The sequence below is a fragment of the Panthera uncia genome, assembly GCF_023721935.1.
Source record: "Panthera uncia isolate 11264 chromosome C1 unlocalized genomic scaffold, Puncia_PCG_1.0 HiC_scaffold_3, whole genome shotgun sequence".
Taxonomy (NCBI): Eukaryota; Metazoa; Chordata; class Mammalia; order Carnivora; family Felidae; genus Panthera; species Panthera uncia.
The window spans coordinates 94,172,860-94,189,204 of NW_026057584.1; the positions used below are offsets into that span (position 1 = coordinate 94,172,860).

A 16,345-nucleotide genomic window follows, 5' to 3' on the forward strand; every position below is an offset into this window, starting at 1 on the left:
AAAAAAATCTTCAGTTAAAAATATAATGGTAACATCACTATCACCCCTAAAAAATTATTAATTCCTTGATATCATTCATTTTCCGGCTAATGTTTATACTTCCTCAACTGTTCCTTTTTTTTTTTTTTTTTTTTTTCTCCCAAGGGCAGTTTTTAAGTCAGAAGTCAAATAAAGTACATAAACTGTTAATTGTCTCATTTACGTCTTAGGCTTCTTTAACCCCATCCTTTGGGGGTGGGGAGAGTTGTCATTTATTTGTCCAAGGGACTGGGTAGTATTTCCAGTAGAGTCTCTTACACTTTGGATTTTGCTGATTATACACTAGACTCTTCCATCCCTTGTATTTATAGTAAATTAGTAATTAGATCTGCAGGCCTGATCAAACTCACATTGGATGCTTCTGGCAATACTACTGCATCGGTAGTGCTGTGTACTTCCGTCAGTGGGGACATCGTGTGTCTCTGGTGATGTTAGCAGCTACTGATGATCACTAACTAGATGCATTAATCCACAGGGGTCGCAAAATGGTCATATTCTATCACTCCTTCTGTACTTACTAGCTAAAACATCCCCCTCTCCATCAACTATTTGGTTCTGTTGAAGTACAGTTTACATAGAAAAAGCCTGGTAAATACTTGACTCTTGCCCTTCACTTACCGGTTTTTAAATTACCAATTTGCTCTTTAGCATACTCTAAAGACCATCAGTGAAATTTTTTAAAGGTGTCATTATCAAATCATGGATAGAAGTATATTTGATGTGTTTCAATAAACCGTAGTTATAATCCTTATGGATTATCACATTGTCCCTTCTTGCCAATGGGAGGCTGTTCAAGTTGACTTCTAAGTTCTTCTGACATAGTTCTAGTAGGCTTGGAGAGTTACTTTGCTCTCTGGTATGACAGGTGTCCCAAGCTCATCATGTACAACTTCTATCTCAGACCTTCACCAACAATTTTTCCAAGAACCTCTTATACCATCCAGTGGAGATGATATCTAAAGTTCAAGATCTGGAGCCTAGGGGACTCTGGTTGATCAGTGTCTATAGCCTTTTTCGATGGACATAGCTGGAAATTTATTTCTCCTCCAGGATAAAACAAATCATAAATTCATTCTGGTACTTCCCCTTCAAACTCAGGATTACAGGATCTTTACATAACATTACCTTACATATGTTATTTCCTCTCTCCCACACTGAAAATCCTACTTCTCAAGGATACTAACATAAGTATTTTGCTTTATTCTAATATGCTCAAAGGATTCACAATTAGAATATCGACACCATCACCAATTACACAATTAGTAAAACTCTTAAAATATTTTGCAGTTTTTTGGTCCTTTGTGATACTCCTTCAGAAATGCTGACTGACTGTGTTCTAGTCACTAAGAACAGCCCTTCTCCGTGTGTTTACTGCAAAACTGAGTATGTAGTCAGTTCATGTTTTCTTTTCCTAGTAATTTTTAGGTACGGTTTTCTTGTAGTGAAATTTTGTTTTACACCATGTAAAATGCTTCTAGCACCAAATCTACAAAGTAAGATGTGTTTAGATAAGTCTAGTTTCTATGCCTCCATGCTAGTCCCTCTTTCCCCATATTTGACCCTTTTTATTGTGGTACAACATATGCTAACACAAAATTTAACGTTTTAATAATTTTTAGGTGTATAGGTGAGTGGCATTAAATACATCTACAATGTTGTGTAACCAACACCATTATCCATCTCCTTTATTTTTAATTTCATGGTTTATCCTTCTATTTTTAACAATATGAGGAAGCATAAATGTAATATTATATATAGGTCATGTGTGCGTATGTACAAAACTTTACGTATACTTGTAGGTATACAGATATATACAATTCTTCTTTTAAAAATAATGTTCACATTTCTCCACCTAATATTTATTCCTCCAACAATATATCCTAGAGATTATTGCATAGGATTATATAAAAATACTCTATTTCTCACAGCTCACCTGGAATTTGGACCTCATACTCTTCTACAGAGGACTATTTGGTACCTGAACATTTGGAACGGCTGTCTCATAAACTCAAGGAATCTAAATGGAAGCAATAAAGTATGACTTGGGGTTCTGCAAGTTCATCTGTATTTCCTTTTCTTGAGGATATCAAATTAGCCAAATTAGGAATACCAAAGTCATTTTTAATTAATTTTTATATGCGGATACTAAAGACTGTTTAATTTGCTCTGCTGTTTGTCATCTGAACAGTTAATCTAAAGCCAAGGCCACTGAACCTATAACTAACAGGGTATAAAATCCTTCACGCTCAGGGTTATTCCAGAGGTTTTCGAATAAAGTCTTGGTGAACTTCAAACAAACTGCCTCTAGTTTAATTGACAGCATCTCTCTCTCTCAGGAACATAAGCCCACTGTAACCCAACGTAGCAGCAGTGGAACTTCACCAGTTGCCCAAACCCCAGAACTGACAAATACCCCAAACAGGAGACTGCTGTTATAATGGAACAGCCCACTCTCCAAGGCTGTACCTGGGTAGAGCCAAGAGGGTTAAGTCTCCTGATGCCATAGGAGGAGACAGTCAGGATGGTTCAGAGGGAAATCTTACAGGCAGAGATTCCTGCTTGGCTTCACCCAAAAAACATGTGTGCCGGTCCCTGGTAAGCAGGATTATTTTAACTGGGGAGAGGAAAGCCCAAAAATGGCTGTACAAGACACTGAGCAGATTCACCCTGAGGGAATATCACTGGAGACATGACATTCCTCTTAGTCTTGTTTCCAAGCAAAATCCGATTTTAAAAGAAAACTGGCATCTAACTGAACTGAATTAATCAGAAGCTCACTTTCTTCCGCTTTCTCTTTTCAAGATTCTGCTTTTCTGCCAGGGACTTGATTGCTTGGATCCATGCATCAGCCATTCGCCGGATCCGGAGTCTCATCCACCGGAATTCTTCATGCTTTTTCATCATGCTGTAGAGAATATTAAAATCTGTACGGATTTCCGCCTAGAAACAAAAATTTAATAAAAAATGAACAGAAGATAAAAAGTCAGAAAGCATAATAGTTGTCATGATGTGACATTTGAAAACTTGAAAGAGATAGTCAATTAAATATAGGGCTTCAAAAGTGAGGCTTGTCTGCTGCACAGCTTTACTTTAAGGCTCCAGGATTACAAATTAAAGGCCCCTGACTGCTAATATGCTGTAAGGGACATCATTAAAAAATTAGAAATTGAGAAAGGCAGCACAGTCATTGCAAAGCCCTGAGTTATATTACAATGCCTTTTTATTTTATTTTTTTTTACAAATGGTATGCTTGATGTACCTTGAAATTCTCCACACCCGAATTTATCACCCCTTGGATCTACTGAGAGGCAGCAGACTCCAGGAAAAAGTAAAATCAATTCATAACAGGCTTGTTGGCATTATGGGGGTGCCAAAAAGCCTTCTTGTGTCCATAAAGTTAAGCAGGGGACAAATGCTCATCTTACAGTTTTGTCCCAGTCCCAAACAAACAAAAGTTCATTATTTTCTAAGGACTTTAAAAGCCAGGAATACCATTTTCCTACCACAGCTAAATAAAATTTAAAATTCAGGGGGCACCTGGGTGGCTCAGTCGGTTAAGCATCCGACTTCGGCTCAAGTCATGATCTCACGGTCCGTGAGTTCGAGCCCCGCATCAGGCTCTGTGCTGACAGCTCAGAGTCTGGAGCCTGCTTCGGATTCTGTGTCTCCCTCTCTCTCTGCCCCTCCCCCACTCATACTCTGTCTCTCTCTCTCTCTCAAAAATAAATAAACATTTAAAAAAATTTAAAAATAAAAACATAAAATTTAAAATTCAGGACAGAATAATTTAAAAGCCAGGAAGAACATTTTTCTAATGTAGTTGGATACAACCAGTGACTGAAATAACAGAAAAACAGTAACACTTGTATTTATTTCATCTAACATGTAGAACATGCTAACTCCCTCTCTCAGGAGTCATCACACTTCATTCTCAAAACTCACCTGATCCCTCCTTGACCCAGCCATCTCCCAAGATTCTCACGGTCTACAGCATGGGTCAGCAAACTGTGGCTTGGGGGCCAGATCCTCATCCTCCTTGCTGCCTATTTTGGTAACCTAAAGTTCCACTGGAACATGGCCATGCCTGCTCATTTATATCCTGTCTATGCTGCCCTCTGCACTCAAGGTCAGAACTAAGCCATTCCAACAGAGACCTTACAGCCTGGTAAGATGAACATATTTACCATCTGGTCTTTTTAAAAAAAAAAATTTTTTTTAACGTTTATTTATTTTTGAGACAGGGAGAGACACGGCATGAACAGGGGAGGGTCAGAGAGAGGGAGACACAGAATCTGAAGCAGGCTCCAGGCTCTGAGCTGTCAGCACAGAGCCCGACGCAGGGCTAGAACTCACAGACTGCGAGATCATGACCTGAGCCGAAGTCAGCCACTTAAGCGACTGAGCCACCCAGGTGCCCCTACCATCTGGTCTTTTACAGAAAAACTCTGCTGATCCCTGGTTTAAAGAATAAAGACTTAAGCTTTTGGGGTGGCACAGAAAACCTTTCACAGTCACTCGTGATCTTCTCAGTCTCATCTTCCCCCAAACCATCTTCATCCAAACCCCTATGGCCTCGTCCACTGAACCATGCTCTACTCCCTGAAAACCAACCCTTGCACGTGCACCTTTCTACTGCACATCAGATACACCTTCCTCTCCCTGATCTACTATGAACTCACTCATCATTTGGAATTCAGCTCTAAAGACACTGTCTCTTTTTGGACCCGTCCTAAGCCCTGAAGGCTAAAATCATCGCTTCCACATTCATTTCCACCGGACTGTCATTCAGCATTCGCACAGGTGCGGACATTGTTTTCAACCATCACCTTCATTAGGTCACACAGCGCCCCCACATCTGGCACCAGGTCTTATTCCTATGGGTAGCATATCACTCAGGAACCCTCAGAGAATTGCTCAATAAACAGACACTACGGCTTAACTGATTTGACCATCCAAATTTGCACAGGCCTGCGGATACAAGTTCTTCAGGTTACCATTATTTCAGGTTACAGTTGGCATTTCTAGAAGACTTCACACGTATTACTTAGCATCAGAACCACATTGTAAGCCTAGTTCCCAACAACCCAACTCACCAATGAATTATGATCAGCTTCTTCATAGGGATTTTTTGCTCTCCAAGGTAAATGAGGACACCAGTTTTCAACCTGAAAAATACATCGGAGACATTAAGTATGCTGGTTCACCTGGAAATGAATTCATGTACGAACAAAGCACCACACACCCTTCCTGGCACATGGAGCACTACATTTAAGTGGTTATTACTACTATCAGTCAGACTTTCATGATTTCAGCTAGTAGTACAGAGACAGGTGCCCCCTCAGACGAAACAATAATAGCAAAGGTCTTGTGGAGCCCACAGTCCACACTTTACATCTGTCCTTCAAAGTACTTCACAGCGACTGATTCCTTCACCGGGTAAGCCTCACGTGTCTCCACCAGAAGGAGAGGGGGTCTTACAGCAGAAAGGGACAAGACTGAGATTGCAGGGGAATGAGAATGGAAGGCAGGAATGATTCATTATCTGCTGTGGCATGTCTGGAAAGGAAACAGCAGGGCATTTTAGGCACGGAGCTCAATCTTTTATCTCAGAATTAGGAAAGCAGCTGATCGTTTAAGGCTAATTGATCAAGGCTTTCCCTCATTTTATGGCTGTTCACTGCACACTATCTCATCTCAAGGAAGAAGATGGTAAAAACTATTGGAGAAAGAGATCAAAGGAAAAAGGATAAAAAAAAAAAACCCTCAGTAATCTTGTGAGAGCCATTCTAGAAGATGGACTGCTCTGTCAAATGCACAAAAGTTGAGAGAGTTGGGGGAAAGAGGAAAAGGTTTTACAGAAATTACTTCAAAAAGGTTATGGAAGAAAAGTAGGCAAAAATCACCATTTCTAATAAAAGAAAAAAGAGAACTGCACTGACTAATCTTGCTGGCCATACAATTCCAAGGTGGCACGTTACCCACGTACAAATATGCAGTGAGATTATTAAAAGATGGCTAAGAAAGAGCCATGTAAAGTATTTTTTTCTACAATTTTTCTCTGGTGAGATGGACTTGTAGGAACAGAGCAAGTGGGCAGGGGGCACTCGGAGGGCCAGCGAGCAGGCAGGTACACGTACGGCCACTGCCTTGGAGATCAGTGACACAGGCTCGGTCGGGATGGTCTGCCCTCCAGCCCTGGGTGTGTTTTCAAATAAACACAGCAGTTTCCCTAATCTAGAAATTGCTCTTAATGCAAGGTGATTTTTACTATGACCAAAATAACTGGGTGATTTGCATAAAGCCATCTGCCGCTGCAAATGAAGTGAAAGCAGTAAGTGGAGGGGAACAAAGCTTGGGGGAGGGTGGAATCCCTGGATAGGAAAAGAGCAATATTCTCTTTTTTTTCTTGTGGCATAAAATTAGACTCTACCATATTTGTGAATGACTTCAGAGACTCAAAAGGACTCCCCAGGAGGAAAGCTGAAATGGGCTTCTACTCATAAAATACGAAAATACTAGCTTGCCTTGGATGCCCGTGTCTAATTACGGAGACCTTACAGCAATATCACCAGGAGAAGCAATATCTGGAGCTCCACAAATGTGAAAAATGAGGCAAAATCAGCCGAAAAGCAGCCTGCAAGCAGATGAAGCCTCAGCTGGTCCCAGCAGCAGTGCAAACATCTGTACCTTGTATTCTTAGAGCAGAATGAATTATTTAATTCAAATTAAATTTTTGTAAATGCACTAAATAAAACATTGCTAGAAGCATATTTGCAACGTGAAGGCTTCGAATGGACCGCAGCTAGCATTTTCCACTGTGAGAGCTTCATCCTCATATAAGAAGGATGACGAGCAACCAGAGCACAGATCTGAAGTCAGCCTCACACTAAGTCAGTCACAAAATGTTCACGGCAACACGTCAGGATAAAAAATTTCCCCACAAATAGCATAATAGGGAAAGATGAAACAAGACGATGAATAAAGAAAGTCAACCGAAAGGAGAGGGATTAGGGAGACGAGATACTGATAAAGGAGAACACATTCCCTCCTCACTCTTCCGTCCTAAAAAGAACCTTCCAAAACTCCCTCTGATGCAAATACTGTCCAAGGTGATCTTCTGAAATATGACTTCACTACAGAATATTCAAAACTTTAATTCCTCTTTGAAACTGATCATCCATCTCACTTCTTGTTACTCTAAATCACTGGGTAATATTTTGCAAGGCTTCAAGGGCATCCCTGAAAGTGCAGAATATGGAGTCAGTGTATTGTAGCTTTTAGCAAGGAATCTTTCTGCTACATGTCCACTCGTAATGGAGGACAAACCAATCATGAACATCCTGACACCTAATGAAGACAGTGGGGTTTTAAGGTTGCTGTTTTTGTACACAGTGATAGGGTGACTGGCCAACAAAATAATTAAATTATACATAAACCTATTTCTCCATGGGGAGAAAAAAACACTTTTTTTCCCCCTGAAACCTCAGAGGATTACCAAGATTGGAAGCAAGCCAGTACTGGCAATAACTCTAAGTACTGAAACAAACAGCCTTCAAATGAGCAACATTTTCCTAAATAAGAGTGTCATTAATAACACTCAGGGAAAATCTTGCTCAAGGCTAATAACTCAACCTCCTAATCCCTAATTTTGTTTTCTGCCTGATTTACCTGGGGCCGTTTAAGGAGTCTCACCCCCTAGCAGGGCATCCTACCAAGAAAGCTGGACCCCAGCATGAGCCCACCGCTTTCCTGCTGTGGATGATTTCTAGTCCATTCTTACCAACTCTTCTGTTCTCAGAACCCTCAAGGCCTGCATCGGCCTGCTCCCTTTTCCCACCCATTCCTTTGGCCATACCTTTCTAACTGTGGCCCTGGGGGCCCTCCCTGGGACAGGATTTTGTATTTGCCCTGGGAGCAGGAACGCAGGATGTGGCACTGTCCACTCCCACCCCTGCCTGGCTCCTGGGCACTGGGGAGCTCTTCCTCACGCCCATTTCCAAGGATAGTCCGCAAGTCACCACAGCACGTCTAAGAACTGAAAACCACCTGAGTTCATGGCAGTAGGCACACAAAAATCAATAGAGGGGCCAAACCATTACTCAAATAACCTTCAATTTGAAGGCAAACTCCTTTCACAGAACCAATCTTTTTAACACACTATCTTCAGGCCACAAAATGAAGAGGAAGGAAAAACAGAAAAAGACCAACCACGCTAGAAATTTGGAATGTTAAAATGTATTCCACAGAGAGGGACCTATAAATCACCTTTCTGGAATGAGGAGATACAAAATTAACTGATTTGATTTTTGACATGCCCCCTCCCAATGATGTAAAATTCTTTGACCTGAGAAGGTTTTGCAGCTTAATCACACACAATGTGAATAAAAACAAAGGCCCTCAACGGCTCAAGTAGGTCACGCTCACTTTCAAGGTCTGTAGTAGAATGGACAATTCATTATACTTAAGAAAAAAGAAATTGCTGGTAGATACATTTACAACTCAAGTTAGATTTTATATATTTACTTTTTTAATGTTTACTTTTGAAAGAGAGAGATAGAGAGAGAAAATGAGCAGGGGAGGGGCAGAGAGAGAGAGGGAGAAACCAATCAGAAGCAGGCTCCAGGCTCTGAGCTGTCAACACAAAACACGACCTGGGGCTCAAACTCACAGACTGCCAGATCATGACCTGAGCCAAAGTTGGATGCTTAACCGACTGAGCCACCCAGGTGCCCCTTGAGTTAGATCTTACAAGAGAGAAAAGAAGTAATAAGATTACAGCAAAAACTAATAGGAGATTTAACACACAGATGCATGTATTTATGCATAACTGGTATAACTCTTTATAGTAACGTTCTACTCTTCTGAAAGAATAATGATGAGGCACTGTTACAGCCTCTTCTCTTGTGATTAATGTGAAGTGTTTTGCTCTAATGGATCACTGACATATAGAATTTCATGCTGTATTTTTCAGATAGTAAGTGCAATCAAAATTAAATGAGAAAAGTGCATAAGAAAGGTGAGCTTATCTCTGGATGATGGTGTTATGGGTGCTTTTCATTTTCTTCTTTATGCTAATCTGCACACGATGATTTTTTATAATGAATGTTTATTAATAGAATAATTTTTAAAGGAATGACATTATACAAGCATACATTTACTGAAGGTTTATAATAAGTGAAGGTCTCTGGGGAAAAAAACAAATAAGCTAGCATGCATTACATCATTTGAACCCCTGAAGAGCCCTGTGACACAGGCACCATCACCAGGTTACATGTGAGGAAATCAAGGCTCCAAGGGGTTGGGGACTTCCAGAGGTAAGCTCACCAGTGAGCTGCAGGGGTGGGTGACGAATGCGGCCTGCCTCTCCCCTGACCGGGACACATTACAGCCATCCTTAAAGGTCAACCTTCATGGAGAACAGATAGCTGCTGAGTAGGGAAAGAGTCCTGAATGTGGAATTAGCCAAAATGAATTCTGTGCCCAGCTCTACCAACAACTCGCATATAACCTTAAACCACTTGGGTTCTAAGTGTTCTCAACTACAAAATCAAGTAGTTGGCTCCACTGACCTCTTGTAATCCAACTGATTAAACTCTAAGATCTGGAAAAGATAATTTTACATCATCTTATGGGGCCAGTTGGTTATATATCCAAAGGATATAGTTGACTATGTATCTATTCATTTAATACACTGACTATACATATATAGGCACACACATATACATACATGCATTTGTCATACTGATGACATATCAAATCAATTTACTCATTAAGATATATACTTAAAAAAAAAAAAAGACTTCTCTATCCCACTCCCTACCCCACTTACTCCCCTTTCTCAAGTTTCAAAATGCCAATGAAAATGGTCAAAGATGTCTACACATCAGTAAGTGGTTTAGCTCTCCAGACTGGTCCTCTGCATGAAACACCTGAGCTGATTAATATTTTGGCCATACTGTTTGTTCAAAATGGTTGTGTATGGGGGACAGGCGAGGGAAAAAAGGATAAAAACAAAAGCTATACTCTCCTGGGAGCCAAGCACTAGGATAAGCACCTGATTACCTCATTTGGTCTTCAAATAATCCCTTGGGAAAGGCCACTTATCATGCCAGATGAAGACACAGAACAGGAAGGACCCATAGCTGAGGACTGATATGCCATCTGTCCTGCCCCAAAGCCTATGTGCTTCATCCCCACGTGATGTGCACAGAAACCAGACCTCTGTGTCCTACACTCCTGCAAGCACGGTCTTCAATGTTAAAATATTATTGCCTAAATCTTTTATATAAAATCCTTCAAAACAAGTTTGCTCTGCTCCTACTGTGTGGCAAGTGCTATAAAAGCAATGAAAGCAGGAATGGCTCCCTGCTGGCAACTCTTGCCCCCAACGTCTGTTCTGTACAGCAAGAGTGATTGTTTTAAAGCCTAAATTGGATCACATCCTACGCTAACTCAAACCCTTCAGTGGCTTTCTCCTTGCACTTAGAATAAAACACAGAATTCATACTGAGATCCTATAGAATTTCACCTCAATCCTTACGGTGCCTGCCTCACTCCCCCTTCTCTACACATGAGACCATCCTGGCAAGTCCAAACAGAACATTCCTACCTCACACAGCTTGCCAGATTCATGTATATATATTGGGGGTGGGGGTGGGGGTGGGGGAAGGATACCCAGTTAAATCAAAATTTCAGATAATAATTTTTTTAAAGTACAAGTATGTCCTATGTCGTCTTTGTCACCTACTTATAGTTTTAAAAAAAATTACTCTTTACCCAAAATTCAACTATCATTGAGTACCCTGTATTTTACCTGGTAACCCTCAGGACTTCGGCATTTGCTATTCTTTCCATCTGAAACACTCTTCCTTCCAGAGAGTTCCATGTGTCAGTCCCTTACTTCCACACTATGCTCTAACTTCTCTTCAGAGAAGCCTTCCTGACCCACATACTTGGCCACTCTGTGTCCTTACTCTACTTTTTTTTTCCCCCTTGAAACACTCACTACTTGTGCAAATTATATTCACAGTTTGAGTGGTGAATAATTCGAAGACATGACTTGAGCACTAAAGATATTCATGAGGATATGCTTTTCCACGTATGTGGCATTTCCCCATTTTCATCACTTCATGAGAACCTTCCAACAATACAACCAAGGCAGGTGACACAGGCTTTCCCCTGATCTCAGTGAAGAAGAAGGAGATGGAAAGCTATAGGCAACATAGGTAGTTGTATCCAGGCAGGCATTGGAGCCTCATGTGTTTTCTAGAATATGGTACTATTGCCCCCTATCAAGGGAGGCAGGAATGTTTTCAGCAAAAAGTTCCAATGTGCAAGAGGGAGCCAAGGGCTGAGCAATCCAACATAGTTCTCTGGTGGTTAGGGAAGGGTAAGAACTTAAACCAAAGCTACAGTAAGTATTCCACATGCCAAAAACTAGTAAGGTGCTAAAGACAGCATGTCATAGAGTTTCAAAAATCCATCCCAAATCACTGCAGGAGAAGCAGCATCAATCTTCCTTCACACAGGAGAGGCAGCAAATGAATTCCTCTGCAGCCAACCACACGGAGACGCACTGACATGCTTCCTATGACCAACCAGCTGTCCCCAGGCATGCTTCCTGCTGTGCAAGGCCCAGTGGCAAACTGGACCCACTGGGCTGCATCTACACTTTGATAGCCAAAGGCACCCAATTTACACAAGTAGTCACATTCTAAACGTGGGTAGAGTTCCTCTTCTCTGTTCATAGGCAATTTTGCCTGAGGCATAGTTCCAGGCAAATAATGCTAAAGTGACAGTGAGAATAAAACATGGGCAAAAAAAGCTGTGCCTTCTAATAAAACTGGTCCATTCCATTCTAACCGTCCAATCTGAACCCCTGCAACGCCTCATACGTCTAATATGAAAGAGTATTATCTTCAATTGTTAATAAGTGCTTGAAATACCCCTGGCTTCACATCTCAATGTTTTAACAGATTTTCAATGCTACAAATTTCACATTTTTCTCAAGGTTAGAAAGGTGATAGCTGGGAGAAGTTACTCAGAACAAATAAAACTTCTATTGCCTTTTTTTAAAAAAGCCTTTAAATAAAATATTTCATTCAATAAATATGTATGCCAGACACCATTATTTCTGTGAACAAGAGACAAAAATCTCCCCAGAGATTAATTTCCATGCACTTGTTTTTAATAATGGATGTTAGGGGCGCCTGGGTGGCTCAGTCCGTTAAGCATCCAACTCCGGCTCAGGTCATGATCTTGTGGTCGGTGAGTTCAAGCTCCACGTCGGGCTCTGTGCTGACAGCTCAGAGCCTGGAGCTGGCTTCAGAATCTGTGTGTCTCTCTCTCTGCCCCTCCCCTGCTCATGCTCTCTGTCTCTCAAAAAATAAATAAATGTTAAAAAAAATTAAAAAAAAAAATAATGGATGTTGATGGTCACCCCAGGACCTTTGAACTTATTGTTGCCACTGCCCACTTAACACCTCTGCCAGACATGTGCACCTCTTACTCTCTCACCTCCTTCAAATTGGTGCTCAAATATCATCCTGTCATCTTCTCAGTAGGGCATTTCCCTACTGGTCTATCTAAAACTGACACCATCAGAGCACCTGGCTCGTATCAGTCGGTAGAGCATGTGACTCTTGATCTTGGCGTTGTAAGTTCAAGCCCCACGATGGCTGTAGAGATTACTTAAAAATTAAACCTTAAAAAAATAAAATAAAACTGACACCATCATTCCTTGTAAGCACTTCTTAGTACCCTCTCCTGTTTTATTTTTCTCTACGGCACTTATTGCAATCTAAAAGATATATATTTTACTTTTGCTTTTGGCTGTCTTCCCCTATAAAACATAACCTTAATGAGGAATGTTCACCTTTCTGTTCATTGTTATATCCCCCAGCACCCAGCAAAACCCGAGAGCAATGAAGGCTTCTGGCACCCAAACTGTGCTCTCCTACTAACAGGAACGAGTGATTCTTGAAGAAACGGCCAATTTCAGGTCTAGGGTAGAAATTGTGTAGGATGAATCTGGAAGGTTTTGTCATACTAGATAAATAAAAACTATTAGAAACCATCAGAGTCATGTCAAAAGGATTCAGAAGACAATATTAATTGGCTCCCATTGGCCAAAGAAAGGGCAGTTTGAGAACCAGTAAGAAAATAATTGGAGTAGATTGAACATATCAAATATGTTTCAATCAATGACTTCATAATGATAAAACCAAAAAGCATACTAACAAAATACTGGCCCAATGGAAGATGTTAGTAAACCAACAGAGACACAATGGTTCCTATATGAGCCGCCTCTCCTGGCAACTACATACTAGAGGAGTGGTCACCTCTCCTCATCAAGTATTCCTGGTATATTAAGAAGGAACCCCTAATGAATTAATGAACCCAGGCGCCAACCATCAACAGGTGCTAACATCATAAAAACAGAGACACTGGGCACTGTGTGCCTCCTGAGAGAAGTAGACAATACCATCCATGGAGAAGTCTTGCAAAAAAAAAAAAAAAAAAAAAAAATTAAGTCTGACTCTGATCAAGTCTCAGACCTACCTATCAATTTACAGGAAATAAAGTGGGGAGAGAACCTGATTATACAATGACACAAGGATGTAATCATCAGAATTCAGAGTATAACAAACTAAGACAAATGAAGAAGTTTCTTAAAAACAAAACAAACAAACAGAAAAAAAAAGGGGGTGGGGAAAGAGATGGAAGGAAACCTAAAATTAAAAAGAGACTTTAGAGACACCAACAATTCTAATGTATGCTCACTGCTTGAAACCCAGTTCAAATAAATAACCTTTAATTTACAAGACTGCCTAGAAAATGCAAACACTAACCTGGGACTATATGATATTAAGGAATTATGTTAATTTTAGATATAAGATGGTATTATTATCAGTTACACTGGGAGTAGATTCAGGATTCCAAGGAGTCTTAAAGATGCATTTTGAAACATTCACAGATCCTAAGACCTTTGGATTTGCTTCAAAATAATGGACCAGCGGAGGGAGTAAATGAAATTGGCCATGACTTGACAACTGCTGAACTGAGTCATAGGTACATGGGACTTTGTTATACTCTTCTCTTTGGTATGTTTGAAATTTTCCACATTAAAAAAGTTCAAAACATAAAAATTTACAGTGATTTTATTGGCATGCAATAGAAATGGCAAGAGACAGTATTGAAAAGTTGGCAAAACACAAATTGGAGGCGACTGCACTGAAGCCCTGTCTGACACATGGGTTTCAAGGAAGGAGCCAAGGGGTGTTGGTGTGGGGTTTGCCAGTCTTGGAATTTTCCCTTCTAATTTTTGTTAAGGCAGCAGGCAGAGCAAGAATTCTAAGCACAAATGATGTCGTATGTGAAACTTACCAACAGGAGGCGTCACCAAGAAGATAAGCCTGGAGGAGTGTGGGGGAGTCTGAGCCCACAGAACCAACAGATCTGTTAAGGTGACTGACAAACACTGAGCTGTAGACTCAGGAACTGTTTTAAAAAAATCAATTTTCTAAGGATGCGTTGGAATTCAGGTAATAAGAGCAGCAAAAACACACGGATGAAAAAGGTACCAGTAAAGGCTGAGCTCAAAAAGTAGAAAGAAGAAGATCATAAATTTCTGCTACCTGCTTTACTGCCAAGAAATATTATCTCACAGAAAGGGGATTTCCCATCTCAAATGGTTACACGTTTAAAAGGTATGTGTTGGTATTCTCAGGCAACAGTCTAGTGATATTTTTAAAGAACTCCCTGACCTGTCCCAAAATGTTACTTATGTTTTTTCATTCAGGTTTTCTCCCACAACCAAAACAGTCAATTCTTCATCGCTGCCCACTCTGACAAATTAGTCTATGCAACACCATTTCTAAGTTATCTCTAGCAGCCAACACAGCCCATAAATCCAAATCATTGTACTGGTTATTAGGATTTCATTTCATGCTCGCATTCACAAACATTTAAGCTTTCAACCTTTGCTGTTGGGCATTAATCTTGGCATTAATCAAGGGATTAAGTACGCTGAATTTAAACTCAAGGTTAATAGCATACTCAGCCAATATTAGTTTTACATATTGCCAAGGGAAAACAGAAAAAGGCAAAGACCTTTCTGCCTGTTGTTCGTGAAATAGAAGACACAGATTGATGAGTAAGGCATGAAATTGCTTCTTTTGTTCCTTCATGAAGGAGTCTCACACACCTACATACACACACATACACACACACTCATTAGTCCAGCCCAAATTGGCATTTGAAGCAACAGGCTTGTATAAATCCTAAGATCCAGCCATCGATCGCTGGGTAATTTGCTTATTTCCGAGCAACTATACATGCAAAGGCAACATAAGTGTTTAAAAAAAAACAGCACAAACAAATTAAGAAGTCTAGAAGGGTATGATAGTTGCTAGTTGCTAGAATAACTGTGTAAAGAGAAGAAAAAAACTGTGTGGGTGTCAGGTATATCAGCATCATCTATCAATGTAATATCAAGAGAGGTAAAGAAATTCATTCCAAATTTCCTAAAATCTGTTAGCAGTAAAAGGCCCTGCAGAGAGCTAAGTTAATATACCTGAAACAATGACAGAGTAATTACTTTATAGAGCCTTGTCTCTATGAGGGGAATAGTTACATGGCTCGCAAAAACAGATACAGAAAATAAACTGCCCGATGATCTGGAAATGCAAGGCTGCCTAATGAATCATTCATTCACTGTCACCACTAGAAATGGCTGAGCACCTGGTTTTCATGAGTTACATCCTCAGGAGAATCAGTGCTGTTTCTCCTTTTGAGGGAGGGTATCAAAATTTTGAGTATTCAAAAACTAGCAATGAAGATTCATTAATTCAAATTAGCTCAAATAGCCATATTTCAAACACAACAGGCTTGGAGCATAGAAGTGAATGCAAAGTCAAAGGTAGTAAATCACTTATTTACCTGAGTTCAGTTTTCCTTTGACATGAAGGGGCAATAGTAATGCCAAGTGCAGAAACACTAAGCACTTGACCTCTCTGAGCCGCTCTGATTTGGCTATTACTCTGAGCGGGGGAGAGGTTTAAGTGAGGTTGTACATTTGAGGTGTCTGGCCTACAGTGGGGCTCAGTAATGTTTCATTCTTCTCCTAATGTCTTCTACCAAACAAGGGCAACACCAAACTCCTTACCACCACATCCAGTCCCTAGCCCAGTGTCAGACACATAGCAAGCATCTGTGGGAATAATGTGGGGAAATATTGATGGTTGCACTTTCTGGGATTTACTAAGAAAGACGTGTAGACTGCAAGTTGGTGAGGGTACAAGCACAA

The 16,345-nt window shown here is 40.5% G+C and overlaps 1 protein-coding gene across 4 annotated transcripts in view; it reads right to left on the reverse strand.

Moving 5' to 3' along the window:
- The window catches only part of MGAT5 (alpha-1,6-mannosylglycoprotein 6-beta-N-acetylglucosaminyltransferase), a 340,181-nt gene that overhangs the window by 122,293 nt on the left and 201,543 nt on the right, over positions 1-16,345 (reverse strand). For all 4 annotated transcript variants that reach the window (XM_049616196.1, XM_049616194.1, XM_049616195.1 and 1 more), the window contains 2 exons: positions 5,133-5,204; positions 2,818-2,979 (listed from right to left, as the gene is read on the reverse strand). In XM_049616196.1, the coding sequence (XP_049472153.1) occupies positions 2,818-2,979; positions 5,133-5,204 (234 nt within the window). The remainder of the gene's footprint in view (positions 1-2,817; positions 2,980-5,132; positions 5,205-16,345) is intronic.